This window comes from Mauremys mutica, chromosome 5, assembly GCF_020497125.1.
Source record: "Mauremys mutica isolate MM-2020 ecotype Southern chromosome 5, ASM2049712v1, whole genome shotgun sequence".
NCBI classification, from domain to species: Eukaryota; Metazoa; Chordata; order Testudines; family Geoemydidae; genus Mauremys; species Mauremys mutica.
Window position 1 is genome coordinate 143,685,992 of NC_059076.1, and position 26,344 is coordinate 143,712,335.

At 60.8% G+C, this 26,344-nt stretch overlaps 1 protein-coding gene across 3 annotated transcripts in view; it reads right to left on the minus strand.

The window, feature by feature from the left end:
* The window catches only part of LOC123370842 (dedicator of cytokinesis protein 2-like), a 336,056-nt gene that overhangs the window by 306,996 nt on the left and 2,716 nt on the right, over window positions 1-26,344 (minus strand). For 2 of the 3 annotated variants that reach the window (XM_045017656.1, XM_045017655.1), the window contains exon 1: window positions 10,215-10,289. In XM_045017656.1, coding sequence (XP_044873591.1) covers window positions 10,215-10,257 — 43 coding nt within the window. In that variant the 5' untranslated portion in view covers window positions 10,258-10,289. Of the gene's footprint in view, window positions 1-10,214; window positions 10,290-14,390; window positions 14,642-26,344 lie in introns of those variants that run through there. The other variant, XM_045017657.1, reaches the window with a different exon arrangement.

Here is a 26,344-nt window from a genome sequence, read left to right on the forward strand (position 1 = left end):
GATGCCCCCGCCCATGGCAGTCCTTCCCACACGCCCACAGCACAGCCTGGCTCTGCCCAGCCTGCAGCTCTGCGTGCTGGGCACTAGCAGACTGGGGGGTTGCTCTGCGGGCAGCTGGGCGCCTCCTCCCCCTGTTCTCCCACTGGCCCAGCTAGGGGCACCCTCTATTGGCACCAGGGTCCACCCCAAGCTGCCACCCACCCTCCATCCCAGGACCCCTGCAGCCTTCAGCAGCCACCAGCGCAGGCCACCAGCACCCACCACCACTCAGTGGCCCCCAGCAGCCGGCAGCTGCACCCCCGCCCTCTGCTCGGGGCAGGGTGTGGCGACAAGCCAAACCGTTAAATAGGCACAATTCTAAACATGCAAATTAGCTCATTAAGTATGTAAGCAGAGTCAGGATGAGATCTACCCTGACATCTGGTGGTACATTATGAGGAGTGGGCAAAGGAATTTTAGGAATGTGCATTTGCATTGGTAAACCCACTCCACTTAGCATAACACACAGCAGCCTGGGATGGTTATTTTCACAGCTGTGGAATCCCCAATTTCTTTGTTATTGGGGCAGGAAGGAAAAAAAGGGGCTGTTACCTTAATTATGTGAATGAGGAACTATGAGGCTGCTTTATGACAGAAATGACTCAACCTACATTAAATAGTACTTGCTAGACAAGGGACATGGGTTCCAAAACCCAGTGAAGGGAGAGAGGCTGGGGACTGGTGTGTGTACTTGATGGTATGGGCCCCTTTTGAGGGCCTGGAACACCAATTGCACATCCTTCTCTCTCCACTGTTAAAGAGCAGAGCTAATTTTGAATCCTTTAGGAGTCCATCTAGAGGCTGCTGACCTGAATTCACATTGGGCCATGTGGCAGTGGGGCTCTCCTACTACAAGTTGAAATCACTAAGAGCTGAAATCACTAAAAGAGCTAAGCTTACTAAGCTGAGATCACTGAGTGCTGTGTTAAGTAGTGGGAAAGCCTGAAGATCTATCACCAAGCAGCTGGCAGAGCGGCGCAGTCTGCAGCACGTTGGAGCAGCCCATGGAACAGTGAGCAGTGTGGAGCGGTTTGTGGGGGACGGCTGACGTGGTTCACGGGTCTGCTGGAGGAGCGGCACAGCTGGTGGAGTGGAGCCAGTCGTGGTGAAGGCTGCAGCAGAACTCCACGGAGAAGCGGGGCAGTCGGCCCTGGCCCACGTAAGGTGTCCCTAGCACCCTGTGTGCGTGACCCCCCCCATTTCCACCCAGGCTGGGGGGGAGTAAAACTCTGCAGATAAACTTTTGAACTCTGGGGTGGCACTGACCAGAGACAGAGACTTTTGGGTTGTTGGACTTTGGGGTGATTGGACTTAAGACCCTAAGGACAGTGCCAAATGTACTTGGAGGTGGGTTTTGCTTATGGTGTGTGTATAGTCCTGTTTGTGGTGTCTCTCCAACGTGATGCCACATTGTTTCCCTCCTTTATTAAAAGGATTTTGCTACACTCGGACTCTGTGCTTGCGAGTGGGGAAGTATTGCCTCCTAGAGGCGCCCGGGGGGGTGGTAGGTAATTGTCCCAGGTCACTGGGTGGGGGTTCGAGCCGGTTTTGCATTGTGTTATTGAAACGGAACCCCTGGATACTGAACCCGGCCCTTGTTGCTGCCAACTCAGAGGGGCAGAAGGGTTACAAGTAATTTGCATAAAATATCATACAAAGAGCTGCACAAAACTTCAACTTCCAGGTTCAAGGGCTCAGGCCTTATCTCCAACGTGCACCCTCGGCCCAGCGTTGAAAGAGCCCAGGGAGGAGGCTGCCAGGGTAAAGTCATGTGGGCTGGCAGCTGAGGTGTGTCGGGGGCCGGTGCCAGGCTGCGGAATGAACCCCGGGAACCACGGGCCAGCCCGCCCCGCCGGCTGCACCCAGCAGAGATCTCTGACAGGCCCGCATGGGTATTGCTGTAAACCCCCTCCCAAAACAAGACCCTGGCTGCTGCAGCTGCTGCTCTGAGGGGAGACGCCCTGCGGATGAGTCACCCTGTGGGCTCCGAAGCAGAAAGAACAGAAAACTCAGCAGCTGCACCCCGAGGGGCTAGGCCCACCCCCGGCCAGGCACAGCCCCACGGCCCTGTGTCCTGTCACCGCGGCATCCAGGCCCCTTGCTGCCTCCCCACCCGGTGCAGAGACAGGGCCAGCATCAGCCCCCAGTCGGGGGCTCTTTCGAAATCTGGCCCTGCTGATGGGTGCTGAGCCCTGGGGAGGCTGCTCAGCGACGCCCCGGAGCCGCCCAGGACTAACCCTGCAGCTCCTGAGTCCCAGGCCAGCCCCGCGCCACTGGGCTGCAGGGCGACCAGACAGCAAGTGCGAAAAATCGGGACGGGGGGGGGGGGGGGGTAATAGGAGCCCATATAAGAAAAAGGCCCAAAAATCGGGACTGTCCCTATAAAATCGGGACGTCTGGTCCCCCCAGCTCTCCTGCCTCCCAGCCAGGTGAGCAGGGCCCTGAGCCCAGCAGGAGCCACCTGGACACTGGGCCTGGCTCTGCCGCTGGGCCCCTGCGTGAGTGCAGCAGGCAGGGGCCAAGCCTGGGGCGCCCAAGGGACCGGTCAGCTGCGGGGGGGCAGCCACAGACACAGTTCCACTCACTCATCCGCCGAGCGAGCGGCAGCTACTGAGAAAAGCAGGAACAGAAAATACCACAGAGGAAAGTGACAGCAGGAGCCTGCAACGCGACGCTTCCTGCCACAGGCCGGGCTCGGCGGGAGGAAGGTCTGTGCAGAGAGCGCAGGAGCCCCCGGCTCTATTCCTGGCTCCGGTCCCTCCCCCGGTCACAGTGCAGGAGCCCCCGGCTCTATTCCTGGCTCCGGCCCCTCCCCCGGTCACAGCGCAGGAGCCCCCGGCTCTATTCCTGGCTCCGGCCCCTCCCCCGGTCACAGCGCAGGAGCCCCCGGCTCTATTCCTGGCTCCGGTCCCTCCCCCGGTCACAGCGCAGGAGCCCCCGGCTCTATTCCTGGCTCCGGCCCCTCCCCCGGTCACAGCGCGGGAGCCCCCGGCTCTATTCCTGGCTCCGGCCCCTCCCCCGGTCACAGCGCGGGAGCCACCGGCTCTATTCCTGGCTCCGGCCCCTCCCCCGGTCACAACGCGGGAGCCACCGGCTCTATTCCTGGCTCCGGTCCCTCCCCCGGTCACAGCGCAGGAGCCCCCGGCTCTATTCCTGGCTCCGGTCCCTCCCCCGGTCACAGCGCGGGAGCCCCCGGCTCTATTCCTGGCTCCGGCCCCTCCCCCGGTCACAGCGCAGGAGCCCCCGGCTCTATTCCTGGCTCCGGCCCCTCCCCCGGTCACAGCGCGGGAGCCCCCGGCTCTATTCCTGGCTCCGGCCCCTCCCCCGGTCACAGCGCGGGAGCCCCCGGCTCTATTCCTGGCTCCGGCCCCTCCCCCGGTCACAGCGCAGGAGCCCCCGGCTCTATTCCTGGCTCCGGTCCCTCCCCCGGTCACAGCGCAGGAGCCCCCGGCTCTATTCCTGGCTCCGGTCCCTCCCTCGGTCACAGCGCAGGAGCCCCCGGCTCTATTCCTGGCTCCGGACCCTCCCCTGGTCACAGCGCAGGAGCCCCCGGCTCTATTCCTGCCTCCGGTCCCTCCCCCGGTCACAGCGCAGGAGCCCCCGGCTCTATTCCTGCCTCCGGTCCCTCCCCCGGTCACAGCGCAGGAGCCCCCGGCTCTATTCCTGCCTCCGGCCCCTCCTCCGGTCACAGCGCAGGAGCCCCCGGCTCTATTCCTGGCTCCGGCCCCTCCCCCGGTTACAGCGCAGGAGCCCCCGGCTCTATTCCTGGCTCCGGCCCCTCCCCCGGTCACAGCGCAGGAGCCACCGGCTCTATTCCTGGCTCCGGTCCCTCCCCCGGTCACAGCGCAGGAGCCCCCGGCTCTATTCCTGCCTCCGGTCCCTCCCCCGGTCACAGCTCAGGAGCCCCCGGCTCTATTCCTGGCTCCGGCCCCTCCCCCGGTCACAGCGCGGGAGCCCCCGGCTCTATTCCTGGCTCCGGTCCCTCCCCCGGTCACAGCGCAGGAGCCCCCGGCTCTATTCCTGGCTCCAGCCCCTCCCCCGGTCACAGCGCGGGAGCCCCCGGCTCTATTCCTGGCTCCGGCCCCTCCCCCGGTCACAGCGCGGGAGCCCCCGGCTCTATTCCTGGCTCCGGTCCCTCCCCCGGTCACAGCGCGGGAGCTCCCGGCTCTATTCCTGCCTCCGGTCCCTCCCCCGGTCACAGCTCAGGAGCCCCTGGCTCTATTCCTGGCTCCGGCCCCTCCCCCGGTCACAGCGCGGGAGCCCCCGGCTCTATTCCTGGCTCCGGCCCCTCCCCCGGTCACAGCGCGGGAGCCCCCGGCTCTATTCCTGGCTCCGGCCCCTCCCCCGGTCACAGCGCGGGAGCCCCCGGCTCTATTCCTGGCTCCGGCCCCTCCCCCGGTCACAGCGCGGGAGCCCCCGGCTCTATTCCTGGCTCCGGCCCCTCCCCCGGTCACAGCGCAGGAGCCCTGGGCTCTATTCCTGGCTCCGGTCCCTCCCCCGGTCACAGCGCGGGAGCCCCCGGCTCTATTCCTGGCTCCGGCACACGCTGCCATCGTGATGCAACCTGAGACTATGAGGCCAGGCTTGGCTCTCTGGCTGCACAGACAAGACCTCGCACCAACCCCACCCACGCTGCTCAGCACCCACTTGCTGCCCCTGAGGACCAGTACGGCCCCCATGCCAGGCACGTGTTGTTGGTGGGGAGCTCGGGGGGCTGTGCAGGGGGTCTCGGGGGCAGCCCGGAGGGTGCGGGGGGGTCTCGGGGGCTGTGCAGAGGGTACAGGGGGGTCTCGGGGGCAGCCCGGAGGGTGCAGGGGGGTCTCGGGGGCAGCCCGGAGGGTGCGGGGGGGGGTCGGGGGGGCCGCGCAGAGGGTACAGGGGGGTCTCGGGGGCAGCCCGGAGGGTGCGGGGGGGTCTCGGGGGCAGAGCAGAGGGTACAGGGGGGTCTCGGGGGCAGCCCGGAGGGTGCAGGGGGGTCTCGGGGGCAGCCCGGAGGGTGCGGGGGGGGTCTCGGGTGCAGCCCGGAGGGTACAGGGGGGTCTCGGGGGCAGCCCCGAGGGTACAGGGGGGTCTCGGGGGCAGCGCAGAGGGTACAGGGGGGTCTCGGGGGCAGCCCGGAGGGTGCAGGGGGGTCTCAGGGGCAGCCCGGAGGGTGCGGGGGGGTCTCGGGGGCTGTGCAGAGGGTGCAGGGGGGTCTCAGGGGAGCCCGGAGGGTGCGGGGGGGGTCTCGGGTGCAGCCCGGAGGGTGCGGGGGGCGTCTCGCGGGCAGCCCAGAGGGTACAGGGGGGTCTTGGGGGCAGCCCGGAGGGTGCGGGGGGGGGTCTCGGGGGCAGCCCAGAGGGTACAGGGGGGTCTCGGGGGCAGCCCGGAGGGGGCAGGGGGGTCGCTGGGGCAGCCCGGAGGGGGCAGGGGGGTCTCGGGGGCAGCCCAGAGGGTACAGGGGGGTCTCGGGGGCAGCCCAGAGGGTACAGGGGGGTCTCGGGGGCAGCCCAGAGGGTCCAGTGGGGTCTCAGGGGCAGCCCGTAGGGTTCCGTGGGGTTCAAGGGGGCAGCCAGGAGGGTACAGGGGGGTCTCAGGGGCAGCCCGGAGGGTACAGGGGGGTCTCGGGGGCAGCCCGGAGGGTGCGGGGGGGGGTCTCGGGTGCAGCCCGGAGGGTGCAGGGGGGTCTCGGGGGCAGCCCGGAGGGTACAGGGGGGTCTCGGGGGCAGCGCAGAGGGTACAGGGGGGTCTCAGGGGCAGCCCAAATGGTACAGGGGGGTCTCAGGGGCAGCCCAGAGGGTACAGGGGGGTCTCGGGGGCAGCCCGGAGGGGGCAGGGGGTTGCTGCCCTGTCTCTGGGCCTGGGGGGAAGGGCAGGTGAGAAGGAGCCAGTGAGGAGCGGACACCGACTCAGCCGGCAGCACCTGTGAATGGGGAGCAGCCGCTCAGCCCCAGGGCACCCGCGGGTGCTGCACACACAGTTCTGCAGCTGTCACCTCCCGCCATCTCTGCCCCTCCCCAGGGACGCTGCAGTCATAGGCCAGGGCTCAAGGTCGGACTCCAGTGGCTCCGGGAGCTGGGCAAAGCCAGCGGGAAGGGGAAGAGGTGTAAGCCGGAGACACCGCCTTGTGCAGGGCGCTGCCTCGGGGGCGGGGCGCATGGGGGAGCAGCAGTGCTGCCCAGGGCATTGCGGGCCTGGCTCGCCGTGCACCATGTGTGACCCGCCTGAGTCAGGGGCTGAGCCCAGGGTCCCTGCTGGGGGGACGGAGCGTGTAGAGCGGGGCCGGGGGTAGAACTCATCCTCGCACGCCACAGGGAGCCCTGCCATTGTCTAGCGTGAGCGGGGCCGGGGGTAGAACTCATCCTCGCACGCCACAGGGAGCCCTGCCATTGTCCAGCGTGAGCGGGGCCGGGGGTAGAACTCACCCTCGCACGCCACAGGGAGCCCTGCCATTGTCCAGCGTGAGCGGGGCCGTGGGTAGAACTCACCCTCGCACGCCACAGGGAGCCCTGCCATTGTCCAGCGTGAGCGGGGCCGTGGGTAGAACTCACCCTCGCACGCCACAGGGAGCCCTGCCATTGTCTAGCGTGAGCGGGGCCGTGGGTAGAACTCATCCTCGCACGCCACAGGGAGCCCTGCCATTGTCTAGCGTGAGCGGGGCCGGGGGTAGAACTCATCCTCGCACGCCACAGGGAGCCCTGCCATTGTCTAGCGTGAGCGGGGCCGGGGGTAGAACTCACCCTCGCACGCCACAGGGAGCCCTGCCATTGTCCAGCGTGAGCGGGGCCGGGGATAGAACTCATCCTCGCACGCCACAGGGAGCCCCGCCATTGTCTACCGTGAGCGGGGCCGGGGGTAGAACTCATCCTCGCACGCCACAGGGAGCCCTGCCATTGTCTAGCGTGAGCGGGGCCGTGGGTAGAACTCACCCTCGCACGCCACAGGGAGCCCTGCCATTGTCTAGCGTGAGCGGGGCCGGGGGTAGAACTCACCCTCGCACGCCACAGGGAGCCCTGCCATTGTCTACCGTGAGCGGGGCCGGGGGTAGAACTCAACCTCGCACGCCACAGGGAGCCCTGCCATTGTCGAGCGTGAGCGGGGCCGGGGGTAGAACTCATCCTCGCACGCCACAGGGAGCCCTGCCATTGTCCAGCGTGAGCGGGGCCGGGGGTAGAACTCATCCTCGCACGCCACAGGGAGCCCTGCCATTGTCCAGCGTGAGCGGGGCCGGGGGTAGAACTCATCCTCGCACGCCACAGGGAGCCCTGCGATTGTCCAGCGTGAGCGGGGCCGTGGGTAGAACTCATCCTCGCACGCCACAGGGAGCCCTGCCATTGTCTAGCGTGAGCGGGTCCGGGGGTAGAACTCACCCTCGCACGCCACAGGGAGCCCTGCCATTGTCTAGCGTGAGCGGGGCCGTGGGTAGAACTCATCCTCGCACGCCACAGGGAGCCCTGCCATTGTCTAGCGTGAGCGGGGCCGGGGGTAGAACTCATCCTCGCACGCCACAGGGAGCCCTGCGATTGTCCAGCGTGAGCGGGGCCGTGGGTAGAACTCATCCTCGCACGTAGGGTGACCAGACAGCAAATGTGAAAAATCGGGACAGGGGGTGGGGGGTAATAGGAGCCTATATAAGAAAAAGACCCAAAAATCAGGACTGTCCCTATAAAATCGGGACATCTGGTCACCCTACTCGCACGCCACAGGGCACCCTGCGATTGTCTCGCGTGAGCGGGGCCGGCCCAGGCCACGCCCGGCCCACGAGAACCCGGGAGAACAGCTGCTAGCAAAGCAGCCAGTCTGCACCGAAGACCTGTCAGGGACGGTGTGAGGAAGTGGGAATGTTCCGGCTGTGTGATGTGAATGCTGAGGGGGAGTATTGACCTGGGAAGGGTGCAGGGGAGTTGGGACGGCTGCTCTGGGGAAGGGAGATACCTGAGCAGGTAACCTGAGCCCCCAGGAGGGGGGTTGGAGGGGAGTTTGGGGGCCCTGCTCTGGGGAAGGGAGATACCTGAGCAGGGAACCTGAGCCCCCAGGAGGGGGGTTGGAGGCCAGGGAACAGCTGTCCAGGGACACTGGACAAAGGACACAATGGCTGGGGGAGGAGCCGGGGGGAGGCTGAGTGAGAGGCTGGGGGAGTTTCAGTTTGGAGTTGGCTGGGAAATGGAGAGGGGTGACCCGACCAACAGGGCTGTGGCCTCCCTGGGGCCCCAGATGGACCTGACTGAGGGGTCCCGTTGTCTGTACCTGCAGGGCCTGTCTTGGACTGTGTTCCTGTCGTCTAAATAACCCTTCTGTGTTACTGGCTGGCTGAGAGTCCCGGCGAATCGCAGGAAGTGGGGGGTGCCGGGCCCGGACTCCCCCACACTCCGGGACAGACGCAGAATCCACCTCGGCCCTGGGCACATCGCCCCAGTTCTCAATTCCCCTCAGGGGTCAGCAGTTACCCCGCTCGCCAGTCAGCTTTTCAACGGCCAGCGTGGGGGGCGGGAGCCCAGGCCTGTCCCCAGCTCACAGCCCCTGGGACAAGCGCACCCCGTGGGTCTGTAGCACCCCCAGACCCAGCCCCAGAGCCAGAGCATTGAGCGGGCACCTCCCAGGGCAAATGAACATGGCACTGGGGAGCGGGAGACACGAGGACACCCCACCCCCACCACTCAGCCCCCCGGTACCCAGCCACCGCCTAGACCAGACACCGCTCAGCCGCGGCCCCCCCAGACACCATTCAACCCCCCCAGCTCAGACACCGCTCAGCCCCTGGCCCCCCCAGACACCGCTCAGCCCCTGCCCCAGACACCGCCCAGCCCCCCCAGCTCAGACACTGCTCAGCCCCTGGCCCCCCCCATACACTGCCCCGCCCCCCCAGCTCAGACACCGCTCAGCCCCTGGCCCCCCCTAGACACCGCTCTGCCGCGCCCCCCCCGACACCATTCAACCCCCCCCCAGCTCAGATACCGCTCAGCCCCTGGCCCCCCGGACACCGCTCAGCCACGCCCCCCCCCCGACCCCGCTCAGCCCCGTCAGACACCACTCAGCCCCCCCAGCTCAGACACCGCTCAGCCCCCCCCGCTCAGACACCGCTCAGCCCCTGCCCCCCCCAGACACCGCTCAGCCCCCCCAGCCCAGACACCGCTCAGCCCCCCCAGCTCAGACACCGCTCAGCCCCCGCCCCCCCCAGACACCGCTCAGCCCCCCCAGCTCAGACACCGCTCAGCCCCCCCAGCTCAGACACCGCTCAGCCCATGGCCCCCCCAGCTCAGACACCGCTCAGCCCCCCCAGCTCAGACACCGCTCAGCCCCTGGACCCGCCTGACTGCTGTCAGGCCCTGCGCCAGACAGAGCTCAGCCCACCCAGCTCAGAGACTTCTCAGCCCCTGCCCCAGACACCGCTCAGCCCCCCCAGCTCAGACACTTCTCAGCCCCCCGCCCCGCCCAGACACGGCTCAGCCCCCCCAGCTCAGACACCGCTCAGCCCCTGGCCCCCCCTAGACACCGCTCTGCCGCGGCCCCCCCCCGACACCATTCAACCCCCCCCAGCTCAGATACCGCTCAGCCCCTGGCCCCCCAGACACCGCTCAGCTGCGCCCCCCCCCCGACACCGCTCAGCCCCGTCAGACACCACTCAGCTCCCCCAGCTCAGACACCGCTCAGCCCCCCCAGCTCAGACACCGCTCAGCCCCCCCCAGCTCAGACACCGCTCAGCCCCCCCCAGCTCAGACACCGCTCAGCCCCGTCAGACACCACTCAGCCCCCCCAGCTCAGACACCGCTCAGCCCCCCCCAGCTCAGACACCGCTCAGCCCCTGGCCCTCCCAGCTCAGACACCGCTCAGCCCCCCCCAGCTCAGACACTGCTCAGCCTGATGCTGCTCAGCCTCCCCACCCCCGAACCCAGACACCGCTCAGCGCCTGCCCCCCCCCCAGACAGCCCCCCTGAGCCCCCCCCAGCACAGGTACCTGGGCCCACTCACTCCCCAGCCCAGGGGCTGAGCTCGCTGGACGTGGGGCCCTGTGCCCGGCTGGCAGGGCCTGCAGGCCAGACCTGCCCAGACAGGGTTCATAGCTATAAAATCGGCAGCCCCACCCTGCAGCTGGGCATCCCGGCCCCGCCCAGCTCCGACAGGCTCTGTGGTGCCCCAGGGGGCCAGTCACCCCCAGCCAGGGCGGCCCAGGCTGCAGCCCAGGTAGCACCACTCACCAACTCCATACTTCTCCTTCTTGGTGGGCAGCCAGGGGGCCATGGCAGCGATGCGCCCGTCCCTGCGCGGTGTGGCAGCCAGTTCCTCCCGCTGAGCTGCCAGGGTCACGTGTGTCTCACCGGCTTGTGCAAACCTTCCTGGGCCACTTCCTCTAAGCACAGCTGGGCTCTGCACCGAGCCTGCAATTGGCCCCTTCTCCCCAGCCAGCTCCGAGCGCGCCCGACGCAGAGACCCAAGGGCTGCGGGACACCAGCGAGAGACGCCCCCCAGTCCCAAGTGCCAACGGAGCAGCCTGCTCCTGCACTGAGTGCAACAGGGCACCGAGGGGCTCACTCTGCGGCCTTTCCCTGTTAGGCCAACAGAGCCGGCCCGACACAGGGAGAGGGAGCCGGGCTCTGGTCCCGGAGCCCCACGGACCCTGCCCGACACAGGGAGAGGGAGCCGGGCTCTGGTCCCAGAGCCCCACGGACCCTGCCCGACACAGGGAGAGGGAGCCGGGCTCTGGTCCCGGAGCCCCACGGACCCTGCCCGACACAGGGAGAGGGAGCCGGGATCTGATCCCGGAGCCCCACAGAGCCGGCCGGACACAGGGAGAGGGAGCCGGGCTCTGGTCCCAGAGCCCCACGGAGCCGGCCGGACACAGGGAGAGGGAGCCGGGCTCTGATCCCAGAGCCCCACGGAGCCGGCCGGACACAGGGAGAGGGAGCCGGGCTCTGGTCCCGGAGCCCCACGGAGCTGGCCGGACACAGGGAGAGGGAGCCGGGCTCTGGTCCCGGAGCCCCACGGACCCTGCCCGACACAGGGAGAGGGAGCCGGGCTCTGGTCCCGGAGCCCCACGGACCCTGCCCGACACAGGGAGAGGGAGCCGGGCTCTGGTCCCGGAGCCCCACGGACCCTGCCCGACACAGGGAGAGGGAGCCGGGATCTGATCCCGGAGCCCCACGGAGCCCCCGGACACAGGGAGAGGGAGCCGGGATCTGATCCCGGAGCCCCACGGAGCCGGCCGGACACAGGGAGAGGGAGCCGGGCTCTGATCCTGGAGCCCCACGGAGCCGGCCGGACACAGGGAGAGGGAGCCGGGCTCTGGTCCCGGAGCCCCATGGACCCTGCCCGATACAGAGAGAGGGAGCCGGGCTCTGGTCCCGGAGCCCCATGGACCCTGCCCGACACAGGGAGAGGGAGCCGGGCTCTGGTCCCGGAGCCCCACGGACCCAGCCCGACACAGGGAGAGGGTGCCGGGCTCTGGTCCCGGAGCCCCACGGACCCTGCCCGACACAGGGAGAGGGAGCCGGGCTCTGGTCCCGGAGCCCCACGGAGCTGGCCGGACACAGGGAGAGGGAGCCGGGCTCTGGTCCCGGAGCCCCACGGACCCTGCCCGACACAGGGAGAGGGAGCCGGGCTCTGGTCCCGGAGCCCCACGGACCCTGCCCGACACAGGGAGAGGGAGCCGGGCTCTGGTCCCGGAGCCCCACGGACCCTGCCCAACACAGAGAGAGAGGGAGCCGGGCTCTGGTCCCGGAGCCCCACTGACCCTGCCCGACACAGGGAGAGGGAGCCGGGCTCTGGTCCCGGAGCCCCACGGACCCTGCCCGACACAGAGAGAGGGAGCTGGGCTCTCGCCAAGGAAAACTGAAGTTCCCTGTTCTCCCTGGAGTGTCTCTCGCTCTGGGGCTGATGCACGAGGATGCCCCTAGTGAGTTTCAGGCCCAACAGAGTTTGCGGCACCGGCGCTGGCATGGCTGCTCCTCTGCAGCTGGGGGGTGCTGAGCCAGGCCCTGGGCCGTCTGCAGACGCCTCAGCACAAGCTGCCCTGCACCCCCACTTCCCCCAGCTCCGCCTGCTCCTCTCATAGCCAGCCAAGCAGCGGGGCCTGTTTGAGAGCAGCATGGGGGGGGAGGGTTTCCTGGTGCTGGCAAGGGGTCCCCTGTGCTCAGAGCCTCCCAATACAAAGCCGACAGGCCTCGGGCAGCGTTGCTGGATGGGCAGAGGGCAGCAGGTCCCATGCGGGGTCTCGTGCTCTGCTGTATGGGGCTGGGCACGCTCTCCACCTGGTCCCAGCAGGGCTCTGACTCCCGGTGGCTGAGGGTCCCTCCCCATGGGCACCTGGGAAGGGTTCCTGGCTCTGTCTGATGCTGTTACTAGCCATTGCCATGCTGCACAGTGGGATCCTCCTCAATCCCACAATGCCTTGGGTCACCCCTCAGCAGCTGGTGGGAGATCCGGTACGGGCGGAGTGGAAGGGGTGACAAGGGGAATGGAACTGTGTGATTCTGAAACCCCCTTTCCCTGCCCTGCTCAACCAGCCAGCAGTCTCCTGCCCCCAGAGGAGGAAAGCCCCCCTGGGCCAGCCGATCCCCTGCCCTGTGGCCTAAGGTAACAGGAGTCGCTTGTGAGCATGACCCATTGCAGAACTCGTTCTCTGCGTGCGTCTGCACAAGGGGGGGCTGGATTAATGCAGAGGAATAAAGGGGCCCACAGCGTCAAAGGTGTTCACGAGGCCCTGGCACTGTCCAGCTTTAAACAGCGTTACAGAAGGTCTGGGGTTCAGTAGACAACGGCCTCATCCTGCTTAGCCCATGGCAAACACGCCGTCAAACACCCTTCTAACCTGTCGTGAAAGAGACACAAAAGAAGCAAAAATAATCAAAGCTTTTGAAATACAAAGTATCCAGCAAGACTTTCATGTGGACTAAGCAGGGTCAGCAGGAGCTTCCCCCGGACATCTAGTGAGGAGCCTTCGGGTGCACAGGCGGCGAGTTCCATCCCCACGTGGTGCTCGGGCACCCGCGATATTCAGAGCCAGGGGCCCAGCTCCACCAAAACCTGGGGCCGCCCCCCCCCCAGTATCCCATGGCCCCGCCCCCCACTCGCCTTTCCTGGACCAAGGAGCAGAGCCTCCCTGTCTTGGTCTCCTCCATGCTGCTTCCCTGCAGCAACTGCTGCCACAGGGTCCTAGTGCCCCCCTGCTCCACAGCTAGGGCAGACTTGACTGAGAGCCTGCCCTGCCCCCTCAAACGCTTCCCTTTTCCGGCAGGACCCCCCCTCCCCACCCGCAGTCACTGCTCCTGCCCCGTGCTGAGCAAGTCCAACAAGTCCAGGCAGGGTAGACCTGTTCCTCAAAGATGGACAAGCTGACACCTCTCGCCAGGTAATGGGCAGTCACGGCTCCGGTGGCCGTTCTCTGGGAAGGAACAGATCAATCTGTGTTTTAGCAACAACATGGAACCTCTTTCCCCGTGAGACTCCATGTCTCCATCCCCACAGCAGGAGGGAACGTTGTCTAGGGGTGACCCTCAGGAAAACGCATTTCGAAGGGTGACTGAACTGTAAACGTGTGGGGCGAAACATCCCAGTATCTCCCTCTCTCTCTCTCACCTAAGAAGACAAAGGAACCTTGACTTTGGGGGGATCCTGATCTGTGAATTTGGTCCCCCTGTTGCTGGGAACATGCGGTGAGGATTTTACCTTGAACCAAGTCTGGTTTGTTACATTTTAGCTACTAGGAAGAATTTTATCGTTATTTCTCTTGTACCCATTTCTGACTTTAATGCCTTACACTTGTACTCACTTAAAACCTACCTCTTTGGAGCTAAATCAACTTGTTTTATTTTTATTCTAAACTAACCCAGTGTTGTGTTTGAACGGAGCTGTTTGGGTAGCTCCAGTTAAAGCAGCGAACTGCTGGATACTGACCCCTTACAGGGACAACAGCCTTCTACTGTCTGAGCTGCCCCGGAGAGGGCTGGACGTGCAGAACACACGATTTGGGGACAATCCGGGACTGGGAGTGTGTTGGGGTCACCCTGCAGGCAGTAACCAAGGCTGCTGGATGCCAGGGGGTGGCTGGTGTGTCAGAGCCACCGGACCAGGGCTGCGGCTCTACAGACACTCAGGGTGGGACCTGCTGTTTGTGAGCGACACCACCACAGCCTGCAGGGCAGGCGTGACACAGCCCTGCACTGGTCTGGACTGCACCCCGGAGTGTGACAAGCACACGGGCCGATCAGCCACTCCGGGGCCTGGCAAACCCCCTAGGGCCTCGCTTTTAGCTGCATGCCTGGTCACATGCTCACAGCCGTGTTACACAATGTGCAGTCTTGGCGGGCTAAGCCAGAGGCTGCTTAGACAGAAGGAAAAAGAGAGAGGAAATAAGGTGGGGAAGGAAAAGAACCCACTGGGGGTGGGGGCTCCCATCCCAGATGGTGATCAGGAGTTAGCCGGAGCCAGTGGTGTCATCTGGGTCCCTCTCTCTGGCCCCGAGTGGTCAGGAAGCTCTGGCTTAGGACGAAGATGGTCCAGGGTTCCAGGAGACGGTGGGGTGGCAGCCACAACAGCCAAGCGCGCTCCTTCCCCTTCTCTCCTCTTTCAGTCAGCCGGCGTCGCAGGCGCCAGCTTCCCCCGCCCCCCCGGTCTCCTTCTTCGGAACCTGAAAGGGGAAGTGGGGGGTGGAATCAATTCATAGCTCCCGAGGCCAGCAGGGACCCTGACCCCCTGCAGAACACAGGCCAGGGCCTGGCCCTGAATTACGCCCAGAGCGGAGCCGTGAGACAAACAGCCAGGCTGGCCTGGAAAATTGCCAGTGATGGAGAATCTACCACGACCCTTGGTAAATGGTTCCAGTCTTTAATTCCCCTCCCTGTCAGAAACGTACACCTCACTTCCAGTCTGAATGCGTCTGGCTTCATCTTCCAGCCACTGGATCTCTGCTGGATTGAAGAGCCCGTTATTAAATATTTGGTCCCCATGTAGGTACCTATAGACGGGTTTGGTCACAGAAACTCCCTCAAGACTGTCACGAGATGTGCTGGGATACCACTGAGAACAAACCCCCCTGCCAGAAAAGGCTTCCCTCCACTCCCGTCTTGCTGAGCTAGACACACCAGTCAGCTCCAGCACAGGCCAAAGGCTGGGCCGTGGCCCCCTGCAGTTCACAGAAACGGAGATTCACTTAGCCCAGGGGCTTCTCAGTTAACAAGGACTTTCCCAGCACCCAGTATTCAGTCTTTCTGGGAGCCTAAACCCCAAATAAATCCATTTTACTCTGTATAAAGCTTATGCAGGGTAAACTCATAAATTGTCCACCTACTATAACACTGATAGAGAGAGATGCACAGCTGTTTGCTCCCCCAGGTATTAATCACTTACTCTGGGTTAATTAATAAAATCACTTTTGTTTATTAAGTATAAAAACTAGGACTTAAGTGGCTTCTAGTAATAACAGACAGAACAAAGTAAGTTACCAAGCAAAATAAAACAAAACCCACAAGGCTAACTTAACTCACTAAGGCTCTAGTTACAAATACTAACTTCTCACCCTAGATGTTGTCTCAGGTACAACCCTTTTCAGACCAAAGCTGTAGTTTATGGCCTGGGTCCAGCAATCACTCACACCCCATAGGTACAGTCCTTTGTTCCAGTTTCTTTCAGGCATCGCTTTGGGGTGGAGAAGCTGTCTCTTGAGCCAGCTGAAGAGAAAATGGAGGGGCTTCCAGGGCCTTTTCTATTCTCTCTGTTGTGGGCGGAAACCCCCTTTGTTCTTCTGTGCAAAATCACAGAAACAAGATGGAGTTTGTAGCCACCTGGGCAAGTCACGTATCCATGAATGATTCAGCTTTTTGCAGGCCGATGCCATTGTTTACATGTTAGTTTGAACGTTCCCAGGAAAGCTCAGATGTGGATTGGCGTCTCCTAAAGTCCATTGTAGTTAGGTTTCAGAGTAGCAGCCGTGTTAGTCTGTATCAGCAAAAACCACAAGGAGTCCTTGTGGCACCTTAGAGACTAACACATTTATTTGGGCATAAGCTTCCGTGGGCTAGAACCCACTTCATCAGATGCATCAAGTGAAAAATACAGGAGCAGGTATAAATACATGAAAGGATGGGGGTTGCTTTACCAAGTGTGAGGTCAGTCTAACGAGATAAATCAATTAACAGCAGGATACCAAGAGAGGAAAAATAACTTTGGAAGTGGTATGAGAGTGGCCCATTACAGACAGTTGACAAGAAGGTGTGAGTAACAGGAGCGAGAAATTAGTATAGGGGAAATTAAGTTTAGGTTTTGTAATGACCCAACTACTCCCAGTCTTTATTCAGGCCTAATCTGCTGGTATCCAGTTTGCAGATTAATTCCAGTTCTGCAGCCTCACGTTGGAGTCTGGTTTTCTGTCGTAGTTAAGTAGTCCCAGTTACCTGAATAACCCCTTCACCATATGTTGGCCAAACCTCCCTTATGTGCTTCCTACAGCAAACACTTCAAATGCAAGCACAGAGCCAACGCTCATAACTTCAGATATAAAAACGATACATGCATACAAATGGGATGAATATATTCAGTAGATCATAATCATTGCAAAGGTATGTTACATGGCATATCTAGCACAAAGCGTATTCCAGTATATTTATACTCATGAGCATATTTCCATAAACATATGGAGTGCAACGTCACAACGGGGATCGAGTCACCCTAAATAGATGGGGCTCCTTGAGTCTCTCACTATAAGGCAGGTTTTCTTTAATCATCCTACTGGCTTTTCTGTGACCCCTCTCCAACTTAGCCACAGCCTTCTTGAATTGTGGCACCGGATCCCAGCAGCAGTCGCACCAGTGCCAAATACAGAGGGAAAATCACCTCTCCACTGCTCCTCAGGATTCCTGTTCACGCATCCCAGGATCGCATTAGTTCTTTTGGCCACACTGTTGCACTAAGAGCTCATGTTCAGCTGATTATCCACCATGACCTTTAAATCCTTGTCAGAGTCATTGCTTGCCAGGATAGAGCCCACAGCCTGTATGCATGGCCTGCAGTCTCCGTTCCTAGATTTATACATTTACCTGTATTCAAATGCACAGTTTTTGCTTGTGCCCAGATTACCAAGCGAGCCAGATCGCTGTGTCACAGTGACCTGTGTAACGATGCGGTTCTGGCAGGACCCAACTGAGGTGCCAATTCAGGACAGATTGCTTAAACAGGGCAGTTACAGCCAGTGATGAGCTGCCAAATTTTTAACAACGGGTTCCCTCCTCCCTCCAAAATTTTAACAACGGGTTCCCTCCTTCCCCCCCCTCCGTGGGGGGGGTGTCGTGCCCCATCCAACCCCTCATGTTCCTTGACACAGACACTCCGAGACCCCTGACCCATCCCCCCCTTCCCTGTCCCCTGACTGCCCCTTGCCGCCCCACCCAACCCCTCCTCTCATTCTCAATGGCCCCCCAGAACCCCTACCCCATACAACTACCCCTTCTCTCTGTCCCTGAGTGCCCCCACCACCTCATCCAACCCTGCTCTATCCTGACTGCTCCCCGGGACCCTTGCCCCCATTCAATCCCCCTGTTCCCTGCCCTCTGACTGCCCTGACCCCTATCCACCCCCCCACAACCTACCCCCTCCCTGCCCCCTTACCACACTGCCTGGGGACCGGGTCCACTCTGCCAGGACCACGACCGGCGCCGCGGGGCCCGACTCCCCGGGCCGGCCCGGCACCGGGGCCCGACTCCCCGGGCCGGCCCAACTCCCCAGGCCGGGCCGGGCCGGCACCGGGGCCCGACTCCCCGGGCTGGCCCGACTCCCCAGGCCGGGCCGGGCCGGCACCGGGGCCCGACTCCCCGGGCCGGCCCGACTCCCCAGGCCGGGCCGGGCCGGCACCGGGGCCCGACTCCCCGGGCTGGCCCGACTCCCCAGGCCGGGCCGGGCCGGCACCGGGGCCCGGCCGCTCAGCCCGACTCCCCGGGCTGGGCCGGCTCCGGGGCCCGGCCGCTCGGCCCGACTCCCCGGGCCGGCACCGGGGCTTGGCGGCAGCCGCGGGGCCCGACTCCCCGGGCCGGCGCTGGGCTGGAGGGAGCCACGGTCTGGGACCGGGAGCTGCTGAGCCAGCCGCACCTCCCCTCCCCCTCCGCGCCCCAGCTTACCTGCTGGCTGCCTCCATGCTGCTTGTTCAGGCTTCCCGCGAACATCTGATTCGCGGGAAGCAGGGGAGCGGGAGGAGAAGGGGGCGGAGCAGGAGAGGAGTGGGCGGGAACTTTTGTTAAATTTAGCAGCCCTTAACAAGCGGTTCTAAAATGGCTGCTAAATTTAACAACGGGTTCCCGCGAACCCGTGCGAACCCGCTGCAGCTCACCCCTGGTTACAGCCCAAGGCTGGGGTTTTTCCACCTCTAAGGCAAATCAAACCAGCCAAAGAGGACTTTGGTTTCACCCCACTGGCTAACCACAAGTCACACAAGCAATTCCCTTAGACACTCCAGTCTCCCAGTATCACCACCAGTCCCACTCGTCCTGGGGATGAATGGTTATGAAAACCAACATCCCAATAAAGGAAAAAAGTTCTCTCAATCCCAAAGAATGAAGCCCCAGACCCAAGTCAACAGACAAATCAGATCTTACCCACAAATCACACTGTTGCCAGTCCTCTAGAATCTAAAATCTAAAGGTTTATTCATAAAGGGAAAAAGGTAGAGACGAGAGCTAGACTTGGTGAAATGGAATCAGTTACATACAGTGATGGCAAAGTTCTTAGTTCAGGCTTGTAGCCATGATGGAGTAAACTGCAGGTTCAAATCAAGTCTCTGGAACATCCCCAGCTGGGATGGGTCATTCAGTCCTTTGTTCAGAGCTTCCTTGTAGCAAAGTCCCTCCAAAGGTAAGAAGCAGGATTGAAGACCAGATGGAGATGAGGCATCAGCCTTTTATAAGCTTTTCCAGGTGTAAGAACCTCTTTGTCCTTACTGTGGAAAATTACAGCAAAATGGAGTCTGGAGTCAATGGGCAAGTCCCTGTATACTTGCTGAGTCACAAGGCGTATCTGCCTTCTCTCAATGGGTCAATTGTGTAGCTGATGGTCCTTAATGGGCCACCAAGCAGGCTAGGCAGAGCTAACACCAACCTGTCTGGGGTGTCACCCAGAAGCACAGCATAAGTTTGAAGTACAGACAGAACAGAGCCAATACTCATAACTTCAACTACAAAAATGACACATGCACACAGACAGCATAATCCTAACCAGCAACCCATAACCTGGTCTTAGACACCTCATTTGACCCCCTTTATACAAGATTTGGTGCCACTACAGGACCTTGGTTGCAACCCATGTTCTATATGGTCCCAGATTATATCAATAACGTCACAACCTGTCCTCTTCATTAGTTACGCCCCCCCCCCAATTTTTGTTTCCTCTGCAAACGTTATCAGTGAGGATTTGATGTTCTCTTCCAGTCATTGATACAAATGTTAAATAACTCATCCCCTCGTTATTTTGTCCACAAATGAGACCTAATCTCCAACACACCAATTGTGGGCCACTGATTTCCAGTCCTACCATTTGTTCATCAGCCATGATCTTAACACAGTCTGTGCGTTCCATCAGGGGGCCTGTTTGTTTGAACTAATACAGTCTCTCGCTTTTGCACCTTTTCCCACTGACGTTTCCTGCTCCAGGTTGGTGGGACCCCTTGTGATCTGGCACTCATGTCTTACAGAGAGCTCACTGAGACAAAGTGGGGATTTTCCCTTGTTACGTTGTATGTAAGTCTGACTGTTGAGCCTCTGTGAGTTTAACTGTTTTGCATGAATACTGTGTGTGTCTCAGTTTCCCTGTGTGCTGCACCAATACCTCGGTGGTGGGAATAGGGGGTGTGACTTTGGCTGAGACCCTTTGGGGCAGGTGAAGCTGCTCCAGCTGCCTGCACGTATGGTGCCCTTCGTAACCTGAGACCCAGGCTGGGGATGCAACCAGATGACAACCAGGTGACTCCGCCCGGGAAGCGAGACAAACAGCAACGGGGGTGTCTGAGGTTGGGTCGCTGGAAGCGGGCAGTCTGCTTGGGGGGGTGTCCAGGGCTTCTGGCCCAGGACTCCCCAAGATGGACTTGGCTGAAAGTCACTGATTTCCATGCTAACAAGTTCTGTTCTACGCTGCGTTCCTGTCAACTAATAAACCTTCTGTGTTACTGGCTGGCTGAGAGTCACATCCGGCTGCGGAGTTGGAGTGCAGGGCCCACTGGCTTCCCCAGGACCCCTGCCCGGCCAGACTCGCTGCAGGAAGTGCACAATGGGGCAGGGGATGCTGAATGCTCCAAGGTCAGACCCAGGAAGGTGGAAGCTGTGTAAACTTCTTGCCCTGGAGACAGTCTGCTCAGAGAGAGGAGGGTCCCCCAGAGTCCTGGCTGGGTTCATATGGAGCAGTTCCAGAGCATCGCTCGGTGACTCTGTGACAACTGGTGTTAGTGTAGGATAAACAGCACTCCGTGGACAGAGCATCCTGCAGTAAGTGCCTGGGGAGCAGTAAAATGAAGGGGGATTAGCGAGAGACAGGCATGCTGGAGGCTCTGAGAGGTGCGGTTCCAGGAGGCAGAGGAGCCTACGGCTTAGCCCCTGAGAGAGTGGACCCCCGAGAAGGGCTGCCGCACTGAAGAGGTTCCTCCCAGGGACCGTGGGGTGCTGAGAGAACACAGGCCTGTGAGTCCGCGATCACTTGGGAACAGCATGGAGATGGCCTATAACCATCTCCGTAAGAAGTACATTGTAGAGCTGTGCAGAGAGAGGGTTGTGCATTGGAAAACTCCCCAAGGCACAACTGATTGCTCAGTTGGAAGAGGAGACTCGCTCTAAGGAGCCGGTTTCCGACCAAGCTGGAGCCACAAGAGAGGCTGGGAGCAGCTGGGCGTCCCAGAGACCCATGTCCCCGACCAGCAGGGGGTCTCCACCGGGTTCCCCATTGGTGGATCTCAGATGGATGGAATTGGAGCTGAGATCGAAGGAGTCGGAGGCCCATGAGAGACAGGGAAGGTGTGAAGCAGACCAGCAGGAGAGACGGCGACAGCATGAACTGGGGATGGTTGAGCTGAGAGGCAGAGGGACCCAGCCAGGGGTGGTGGGGATGGACCCCGGGGTGCCCATTCCGCAGGGAACCTCGACACTAAATTGCTGCCCCAGGTTAAGGGGGGGGGGATGTAGATGCCTGTCTCGGCCTTTGGGAGGCTGGCAATTGGAACCAGGCTGGCCCTGCGGAAAGGCGCCAGTGTCTAGCCCCCTTCCTGGGTCCTGAGGCCATACAGCTGTTTAGGGCATCAAGCAGCTGAATGAGGACAATGTGGTGGAACTGCCCAGCTGGGCTCACAGCCACCAAGGGGACCAGGGCACCATGATGGAGCCGGACTGTGACAGGGAGAGGCTGGTACTGGCCGTGTGTGGCCAGGGGGAGAAGGGAGAAGATCCCCTGGTGGGTCTCTTCCCTGAGACAGGAGCCGGCCCTTGCTGGAATCAGTCCCCCCTCTCTCCAGCCAATCAGAGGGGGGCCAGGAGGGCCATTTGGCCTGGGCCTCAAGCTCAAAGAGGGCCTCACATTGAGACACTTGTTAATTTGGGGGCATCTGATAAGTTTTGCAACTTGTTTTTATGCGCATCCCTAGCAGACCAAAATGTTGTAGCAGGAGGAGTTTATGTTTGTATTGTGTATAGTTTAGAATGAAGGATATAATAATGTAGCACGCAGGGGCGGCTCTGGGCATTTTGCCGCCCCAAGCACGGCAGGCAGGCTGCCTTCGGCGGCTTGCCTGCGGGAGGTCCCCGGTCCCACGAATTCGGCGGCAGCCTGCGGTAGGTCCCCGGTCCCACGAATTCGGCGGCTTGCTTGCGGGAGGTCCCTGGTCCCACGAATTCGGTGGCTTGCTTGCGGGAGGTCCCCGGTCCCGCGAATTCGGCGGCAGCCTGCGGGAGGTCCGCCAAAGCCGCAGCACCAGCGGACCCTCCGCAGGCAAGCCGCCAAAGGCAACCTGCCTGCCGCCCTCGCGGTGCCAGCAGAGCGCCCCCCGTGGCTGGCCGCCCCACGCACGTGCTTGGCGTGCTGATGCCTGGAGCCGCCCCTGGTAGCACGTATTAAATGTATTGATGTATGATTTGACCATATCCTTTTTGAATAGCAGAAAGCAATGGCCTAAGGGGCCATTGGTTGAAATGCATCAGCCAGGCTGCCTGTGTCTGAACTGATGTTAAGGCAGGAACCGACCAGACCAGTCCTTACGGCTGATTCTGGTCACCTTTTGTTTTAGGATAAGTTTTCATTACAGTGTTTGCTATACGGTCTTGTTTCTTATCTGCATTGCAAACAAAGTTGTGTAAGGTTCTTTTGTAATCTCTTTAGTAACCATATAACCCTTTCAAAAATGTAATCCTGTCTGAAATTCTCTGTACAACTGTTTGGTGTGCGTAAAGGATGTGTGCATGGCTAAGGAGGAGTGTGAAAGCCATCCCAAGTGTCCAGCTGGTCAAGAAGAAGTGAGAGACTTGGAGAGACAGCAGGAAACAATCAGAAAACATCCATTGTATCTTATGCTAAACAAGTTAGCAGCACTGACAACTTCAGAGGTGAGGCAAACACCCCCGAAGGTGAGACAACAAAGAAGAGATAACAGTGGAAAACCCCGAGATTAACCCCACGAAAGGACTAACGATCACAGAAGGACATTGCAAAATCCATAGACTAAAGTGGGCATTTACAAGTCTAAAGCTGTGGTGTTTTGCCATAGAACTCTGGGTTCAGTCCTGCAAAGCCTCGGAGCATCGGATCGCGACCGACAGAGCCCAGCTCCTCACGCGTGCTCAGTGTAACTGGCCATTAGATTACACTGTGTGTGTGCGCGCACGTGTGGTAACTGTTGTATTTTCACAAACGCGGTGTGTTGCCTTTTCCCCTGAAAAAGATGCCATGTGCTTCTTATAAGCATAACAAAGTGACACTCTCTCAACTTAGAGCTGCACATTTAAGCAAATAAGAGATGAGATTTGGTAAAAGAATTTTTTTGTTAACTGATATAGATTTTGTCATATTGAGTTTAAAATGTTCCTAAATATTAATGAAAATAGAGCGGTTCTGATGGCACAAGACTAGACAGTGATGAACGTGTCCTCTCAGATCAGCTGATTATATAAACAAACCAATACTAGATTTTTCCTCAGTAATTAGTGCATTTGCACAGAAGAGGCTAGAACAGCCTTCGTTAAATGCAAAAATATTCAAATTAGGTCTCACACTTTTTTTTGGTGCCTTATTTTGTTTTCATGTGTCGCCGTTTCTTATTTTTATTATAGCCGGGGCCTGGAAAGCTGGGAGTGGCCCAGGACTCTCTGGGCCTCTGCGAGGGCCTGTAACCGGCTACCCCCTTCGTACCCACAGCTGTTCTCCAACCGGCCTGGGCTCACTGACCCGGCTGTCCACCGGGTGGAGACGGGAGCCAGCCCTCTCCCCATTCAGAGTCACGGGGAACACAGCCCAGGCCCTGGAGGGAGAGGTCAGAGACATGCTGGCTCTAGGGGTGTTCCAGCCCCCCACCAGCCCCGGGGCCTCTCCCGTGGTGCTGGTCCCCGGGAAAGACGGGTCAATCCGATTCTGTGTGGCCTATCAGAAGCTCAATGCCACCACCAGGTCTGGCGCCTGCCCCATACCTAGGCCTGACGAGATCCTAGACAAGTTGGGGGGGACTCGATACCCCACGACCAGGGATCTCAACAAAGGCTACTGGCAGGTGCCTTTGGATCCAGATGCCAGGTTGAAACCTGATCTTGTCACTGCCATGGGGCTGTACAAATCCCTGGTCCTACCTTTTGGCCTCAAGGAGGCACCGGTCACATGCCAGTACCAGGTGGATCACTTACAGGAGGAGGATTGAGAATTGTACCCTAGCCTCCATTGACGAAATCTGTGTCATTAGCCAGACCTGGGAGGACCATGTGTCCCAGGGGAAGAGGGGGCTGGGTCCCCTCCAGGATGCAGGGCCGACTGTAAAAGCTGGGACATGCCAGGTGGGGGTGGCAGAGGTTGTCGTATCCACAAGATGGGGAGCAGCTGCCTAAAGTCAGAGCCGGCCCAGGTGGTGGCGATCAGAGACTGGCCGCTCCCCAGCCTAGTTCTGTTCTATGCTGTGTTCCTGTCGACTAATAAACCTCCCATTTAGAGGGGCCTGCACCCCAACTCTGCAGTCAGACGTGACGCTCAGCCAGTGTAAAACGGAACTTGTTAGCACAAAAATCAGTGACTTTCAGCCATGTCCATCTTGGGGAGTCCTGGCCCAGAAGCCCTGGACACCCCCTCTTCCAGTCCCCCCAAGCAGACTGCCAGCTTCCGCCGACACAGCCTCAGATACCCCCATTGCTGCTCCTCCTTCTCTTGGTCTCACTTCCCAGGCAAAGAGTCACCTGGTTGTCACCAGTCATAGCATACGTGCAGGGAGCTGGAGCAGCCTCACCTGCCCCAGAGGTCTCAGCCAAAGTCACACCCCCTATTCCCACCACCGAGGTATTGGTGCAGCACACAGGGAAACTGAGGCACACACAGTATTCATGCAAAACAGTTAAACTCACAGAGGCTCAACAGTAAGACTCACATACACGATAACAAGGGAAAATCCCCACTTCGTCACACTCACACCCAGGGGAAATTCGAACTTATCACAAGAGAGGTGCCCTGCTCCAAGGAGGACGCTCCAGGGCAGCACCCGCTGAGGGAGGAGCCGTTCTTTGTGTGAGAAGCGGCACGGACAGCCCCCTCCTCCACACTGGTCTGAGGAGCTGACCAGACCCCAGTGCGTGTGCCTGGTTCTGGGAGCCATGGATGGAGGCAGCAGGCTGCCTAAGCTGCGGAGAGCGTGCCAGTGACCTGCTGGTCGGGAGAGGTTTGCTAAGGAATTGTTCCAAACACTGAAGCCAGTAGCAATGGCCCTGGACTCTCTGCAGAGGAATCCGTGTCCTGCTGCTGAACTGTGGGAGATGCTTGAAAAATACTTTTCTTAATGGTAATTAGATGATGGGAAAGTGTGTGCCTGGAAGTGCTCTGAGCAGGCTCCACACCAGGCCCTCGCCACTGGCCGCCTGCCCACACCGGTACTTGCCTGCGCTCCCAGAGGCACTCGCGTTTGCTCGTGAGCACGCGGGAGGCTTTGTGCAAGCAGCAAATTTCTGTTGCCAGCAATTCAACTGCCCGGCACGTCTCCTCCAGCTCAGAACGTCACGTTCGCCAGCGAAACACATCGGCCGTGGGGCACTGGCAGGGTTGGAACCACCTGGGCACTGCCAGCCCCTTACCCTGGGGCACTGCCGTGTGCCCCACCTCCAAGCATCCCACGGTCTCTCCGGGTGTGCGCCTTTAACAGGCTGCCTGGGTTAAAACACAAGCGTGAGCCGGGGGGCTCCGCTGCTCTGCGACGGGGCCTGCAGGCTCAGCGCCCCGTTCGCTCCGCGGCTCCCCAGCTGGTCCAGCCGAGTTCAGACCCTGGGAGCGACTTCGCCCCTCTGGGAGGCAGCACTGCCATCTTGAAGAGATCAAACTTCGAGCCGGGCCCCCCGAATCCTGACGCTGTCATTAGCTGATACTGTGCTTTTTGGTCAGTCTCTTGCTTTGTGAACTCCCCCGGCCCATCCCAGGGGTGTGCATGTGACGGTCAGCGTTGCCCGCTCGCCCTTGTGTACGGAGACGGGGATTCTGGCCCCTGCTCTCACCCCCACATCTGACTGTCTCCTGCCCAGCGATTAATCCTGCCCCACAGCCCCGCTCAGTTCAGTCTCCCCAGCCACCGTCATCACCGCCCCATGAGTTCAGCCCCGCTGCCCCATCGACCCCCACCTCCCTCCCAGCACCACCCCATCTGCTCAGAACCCACCATCAATACAGCCCTCCCTCCCTATCAGCCCCCGCCCTCACGTCAGCCTCCCTGCAGCCCCCAGGCCATAGCTCAGCCCTCCCAGCCTCACCTCTGCTCCTTAGGGGTCTTCACTCTCCCCAGGCGGGTCCCCTCTCCCCCTTCCCAGGCTGGCAGGACTGACAGCTGGAGCCTGGCCGTGCCTGGGTCGAATTAAGCCCCACTTGTAGAGCTCTCAAATGTGGGATTTGTTTTGTCAGGTGATTCAGGAGTTTATCTGAAGGTTCCCTGCTGGGGTGTGGCCATGGGGTAGCCAGAGAGCTTTGGGTACCCACCAGGTAAATGGGTTCTCATTGTCTTGCAAGGACTTTGGCAGTAAGCGCCCCGAGGAGAAGCCACATCGCTTTGTCTGGGGCGGGGTAACTCCTGGCTGGCTGGGAGCACATGTGCCATGGCTGGAAATCCACCCTGGTGTTTGAGAGTTGTAGGGGAGATCAGGAGTTTACT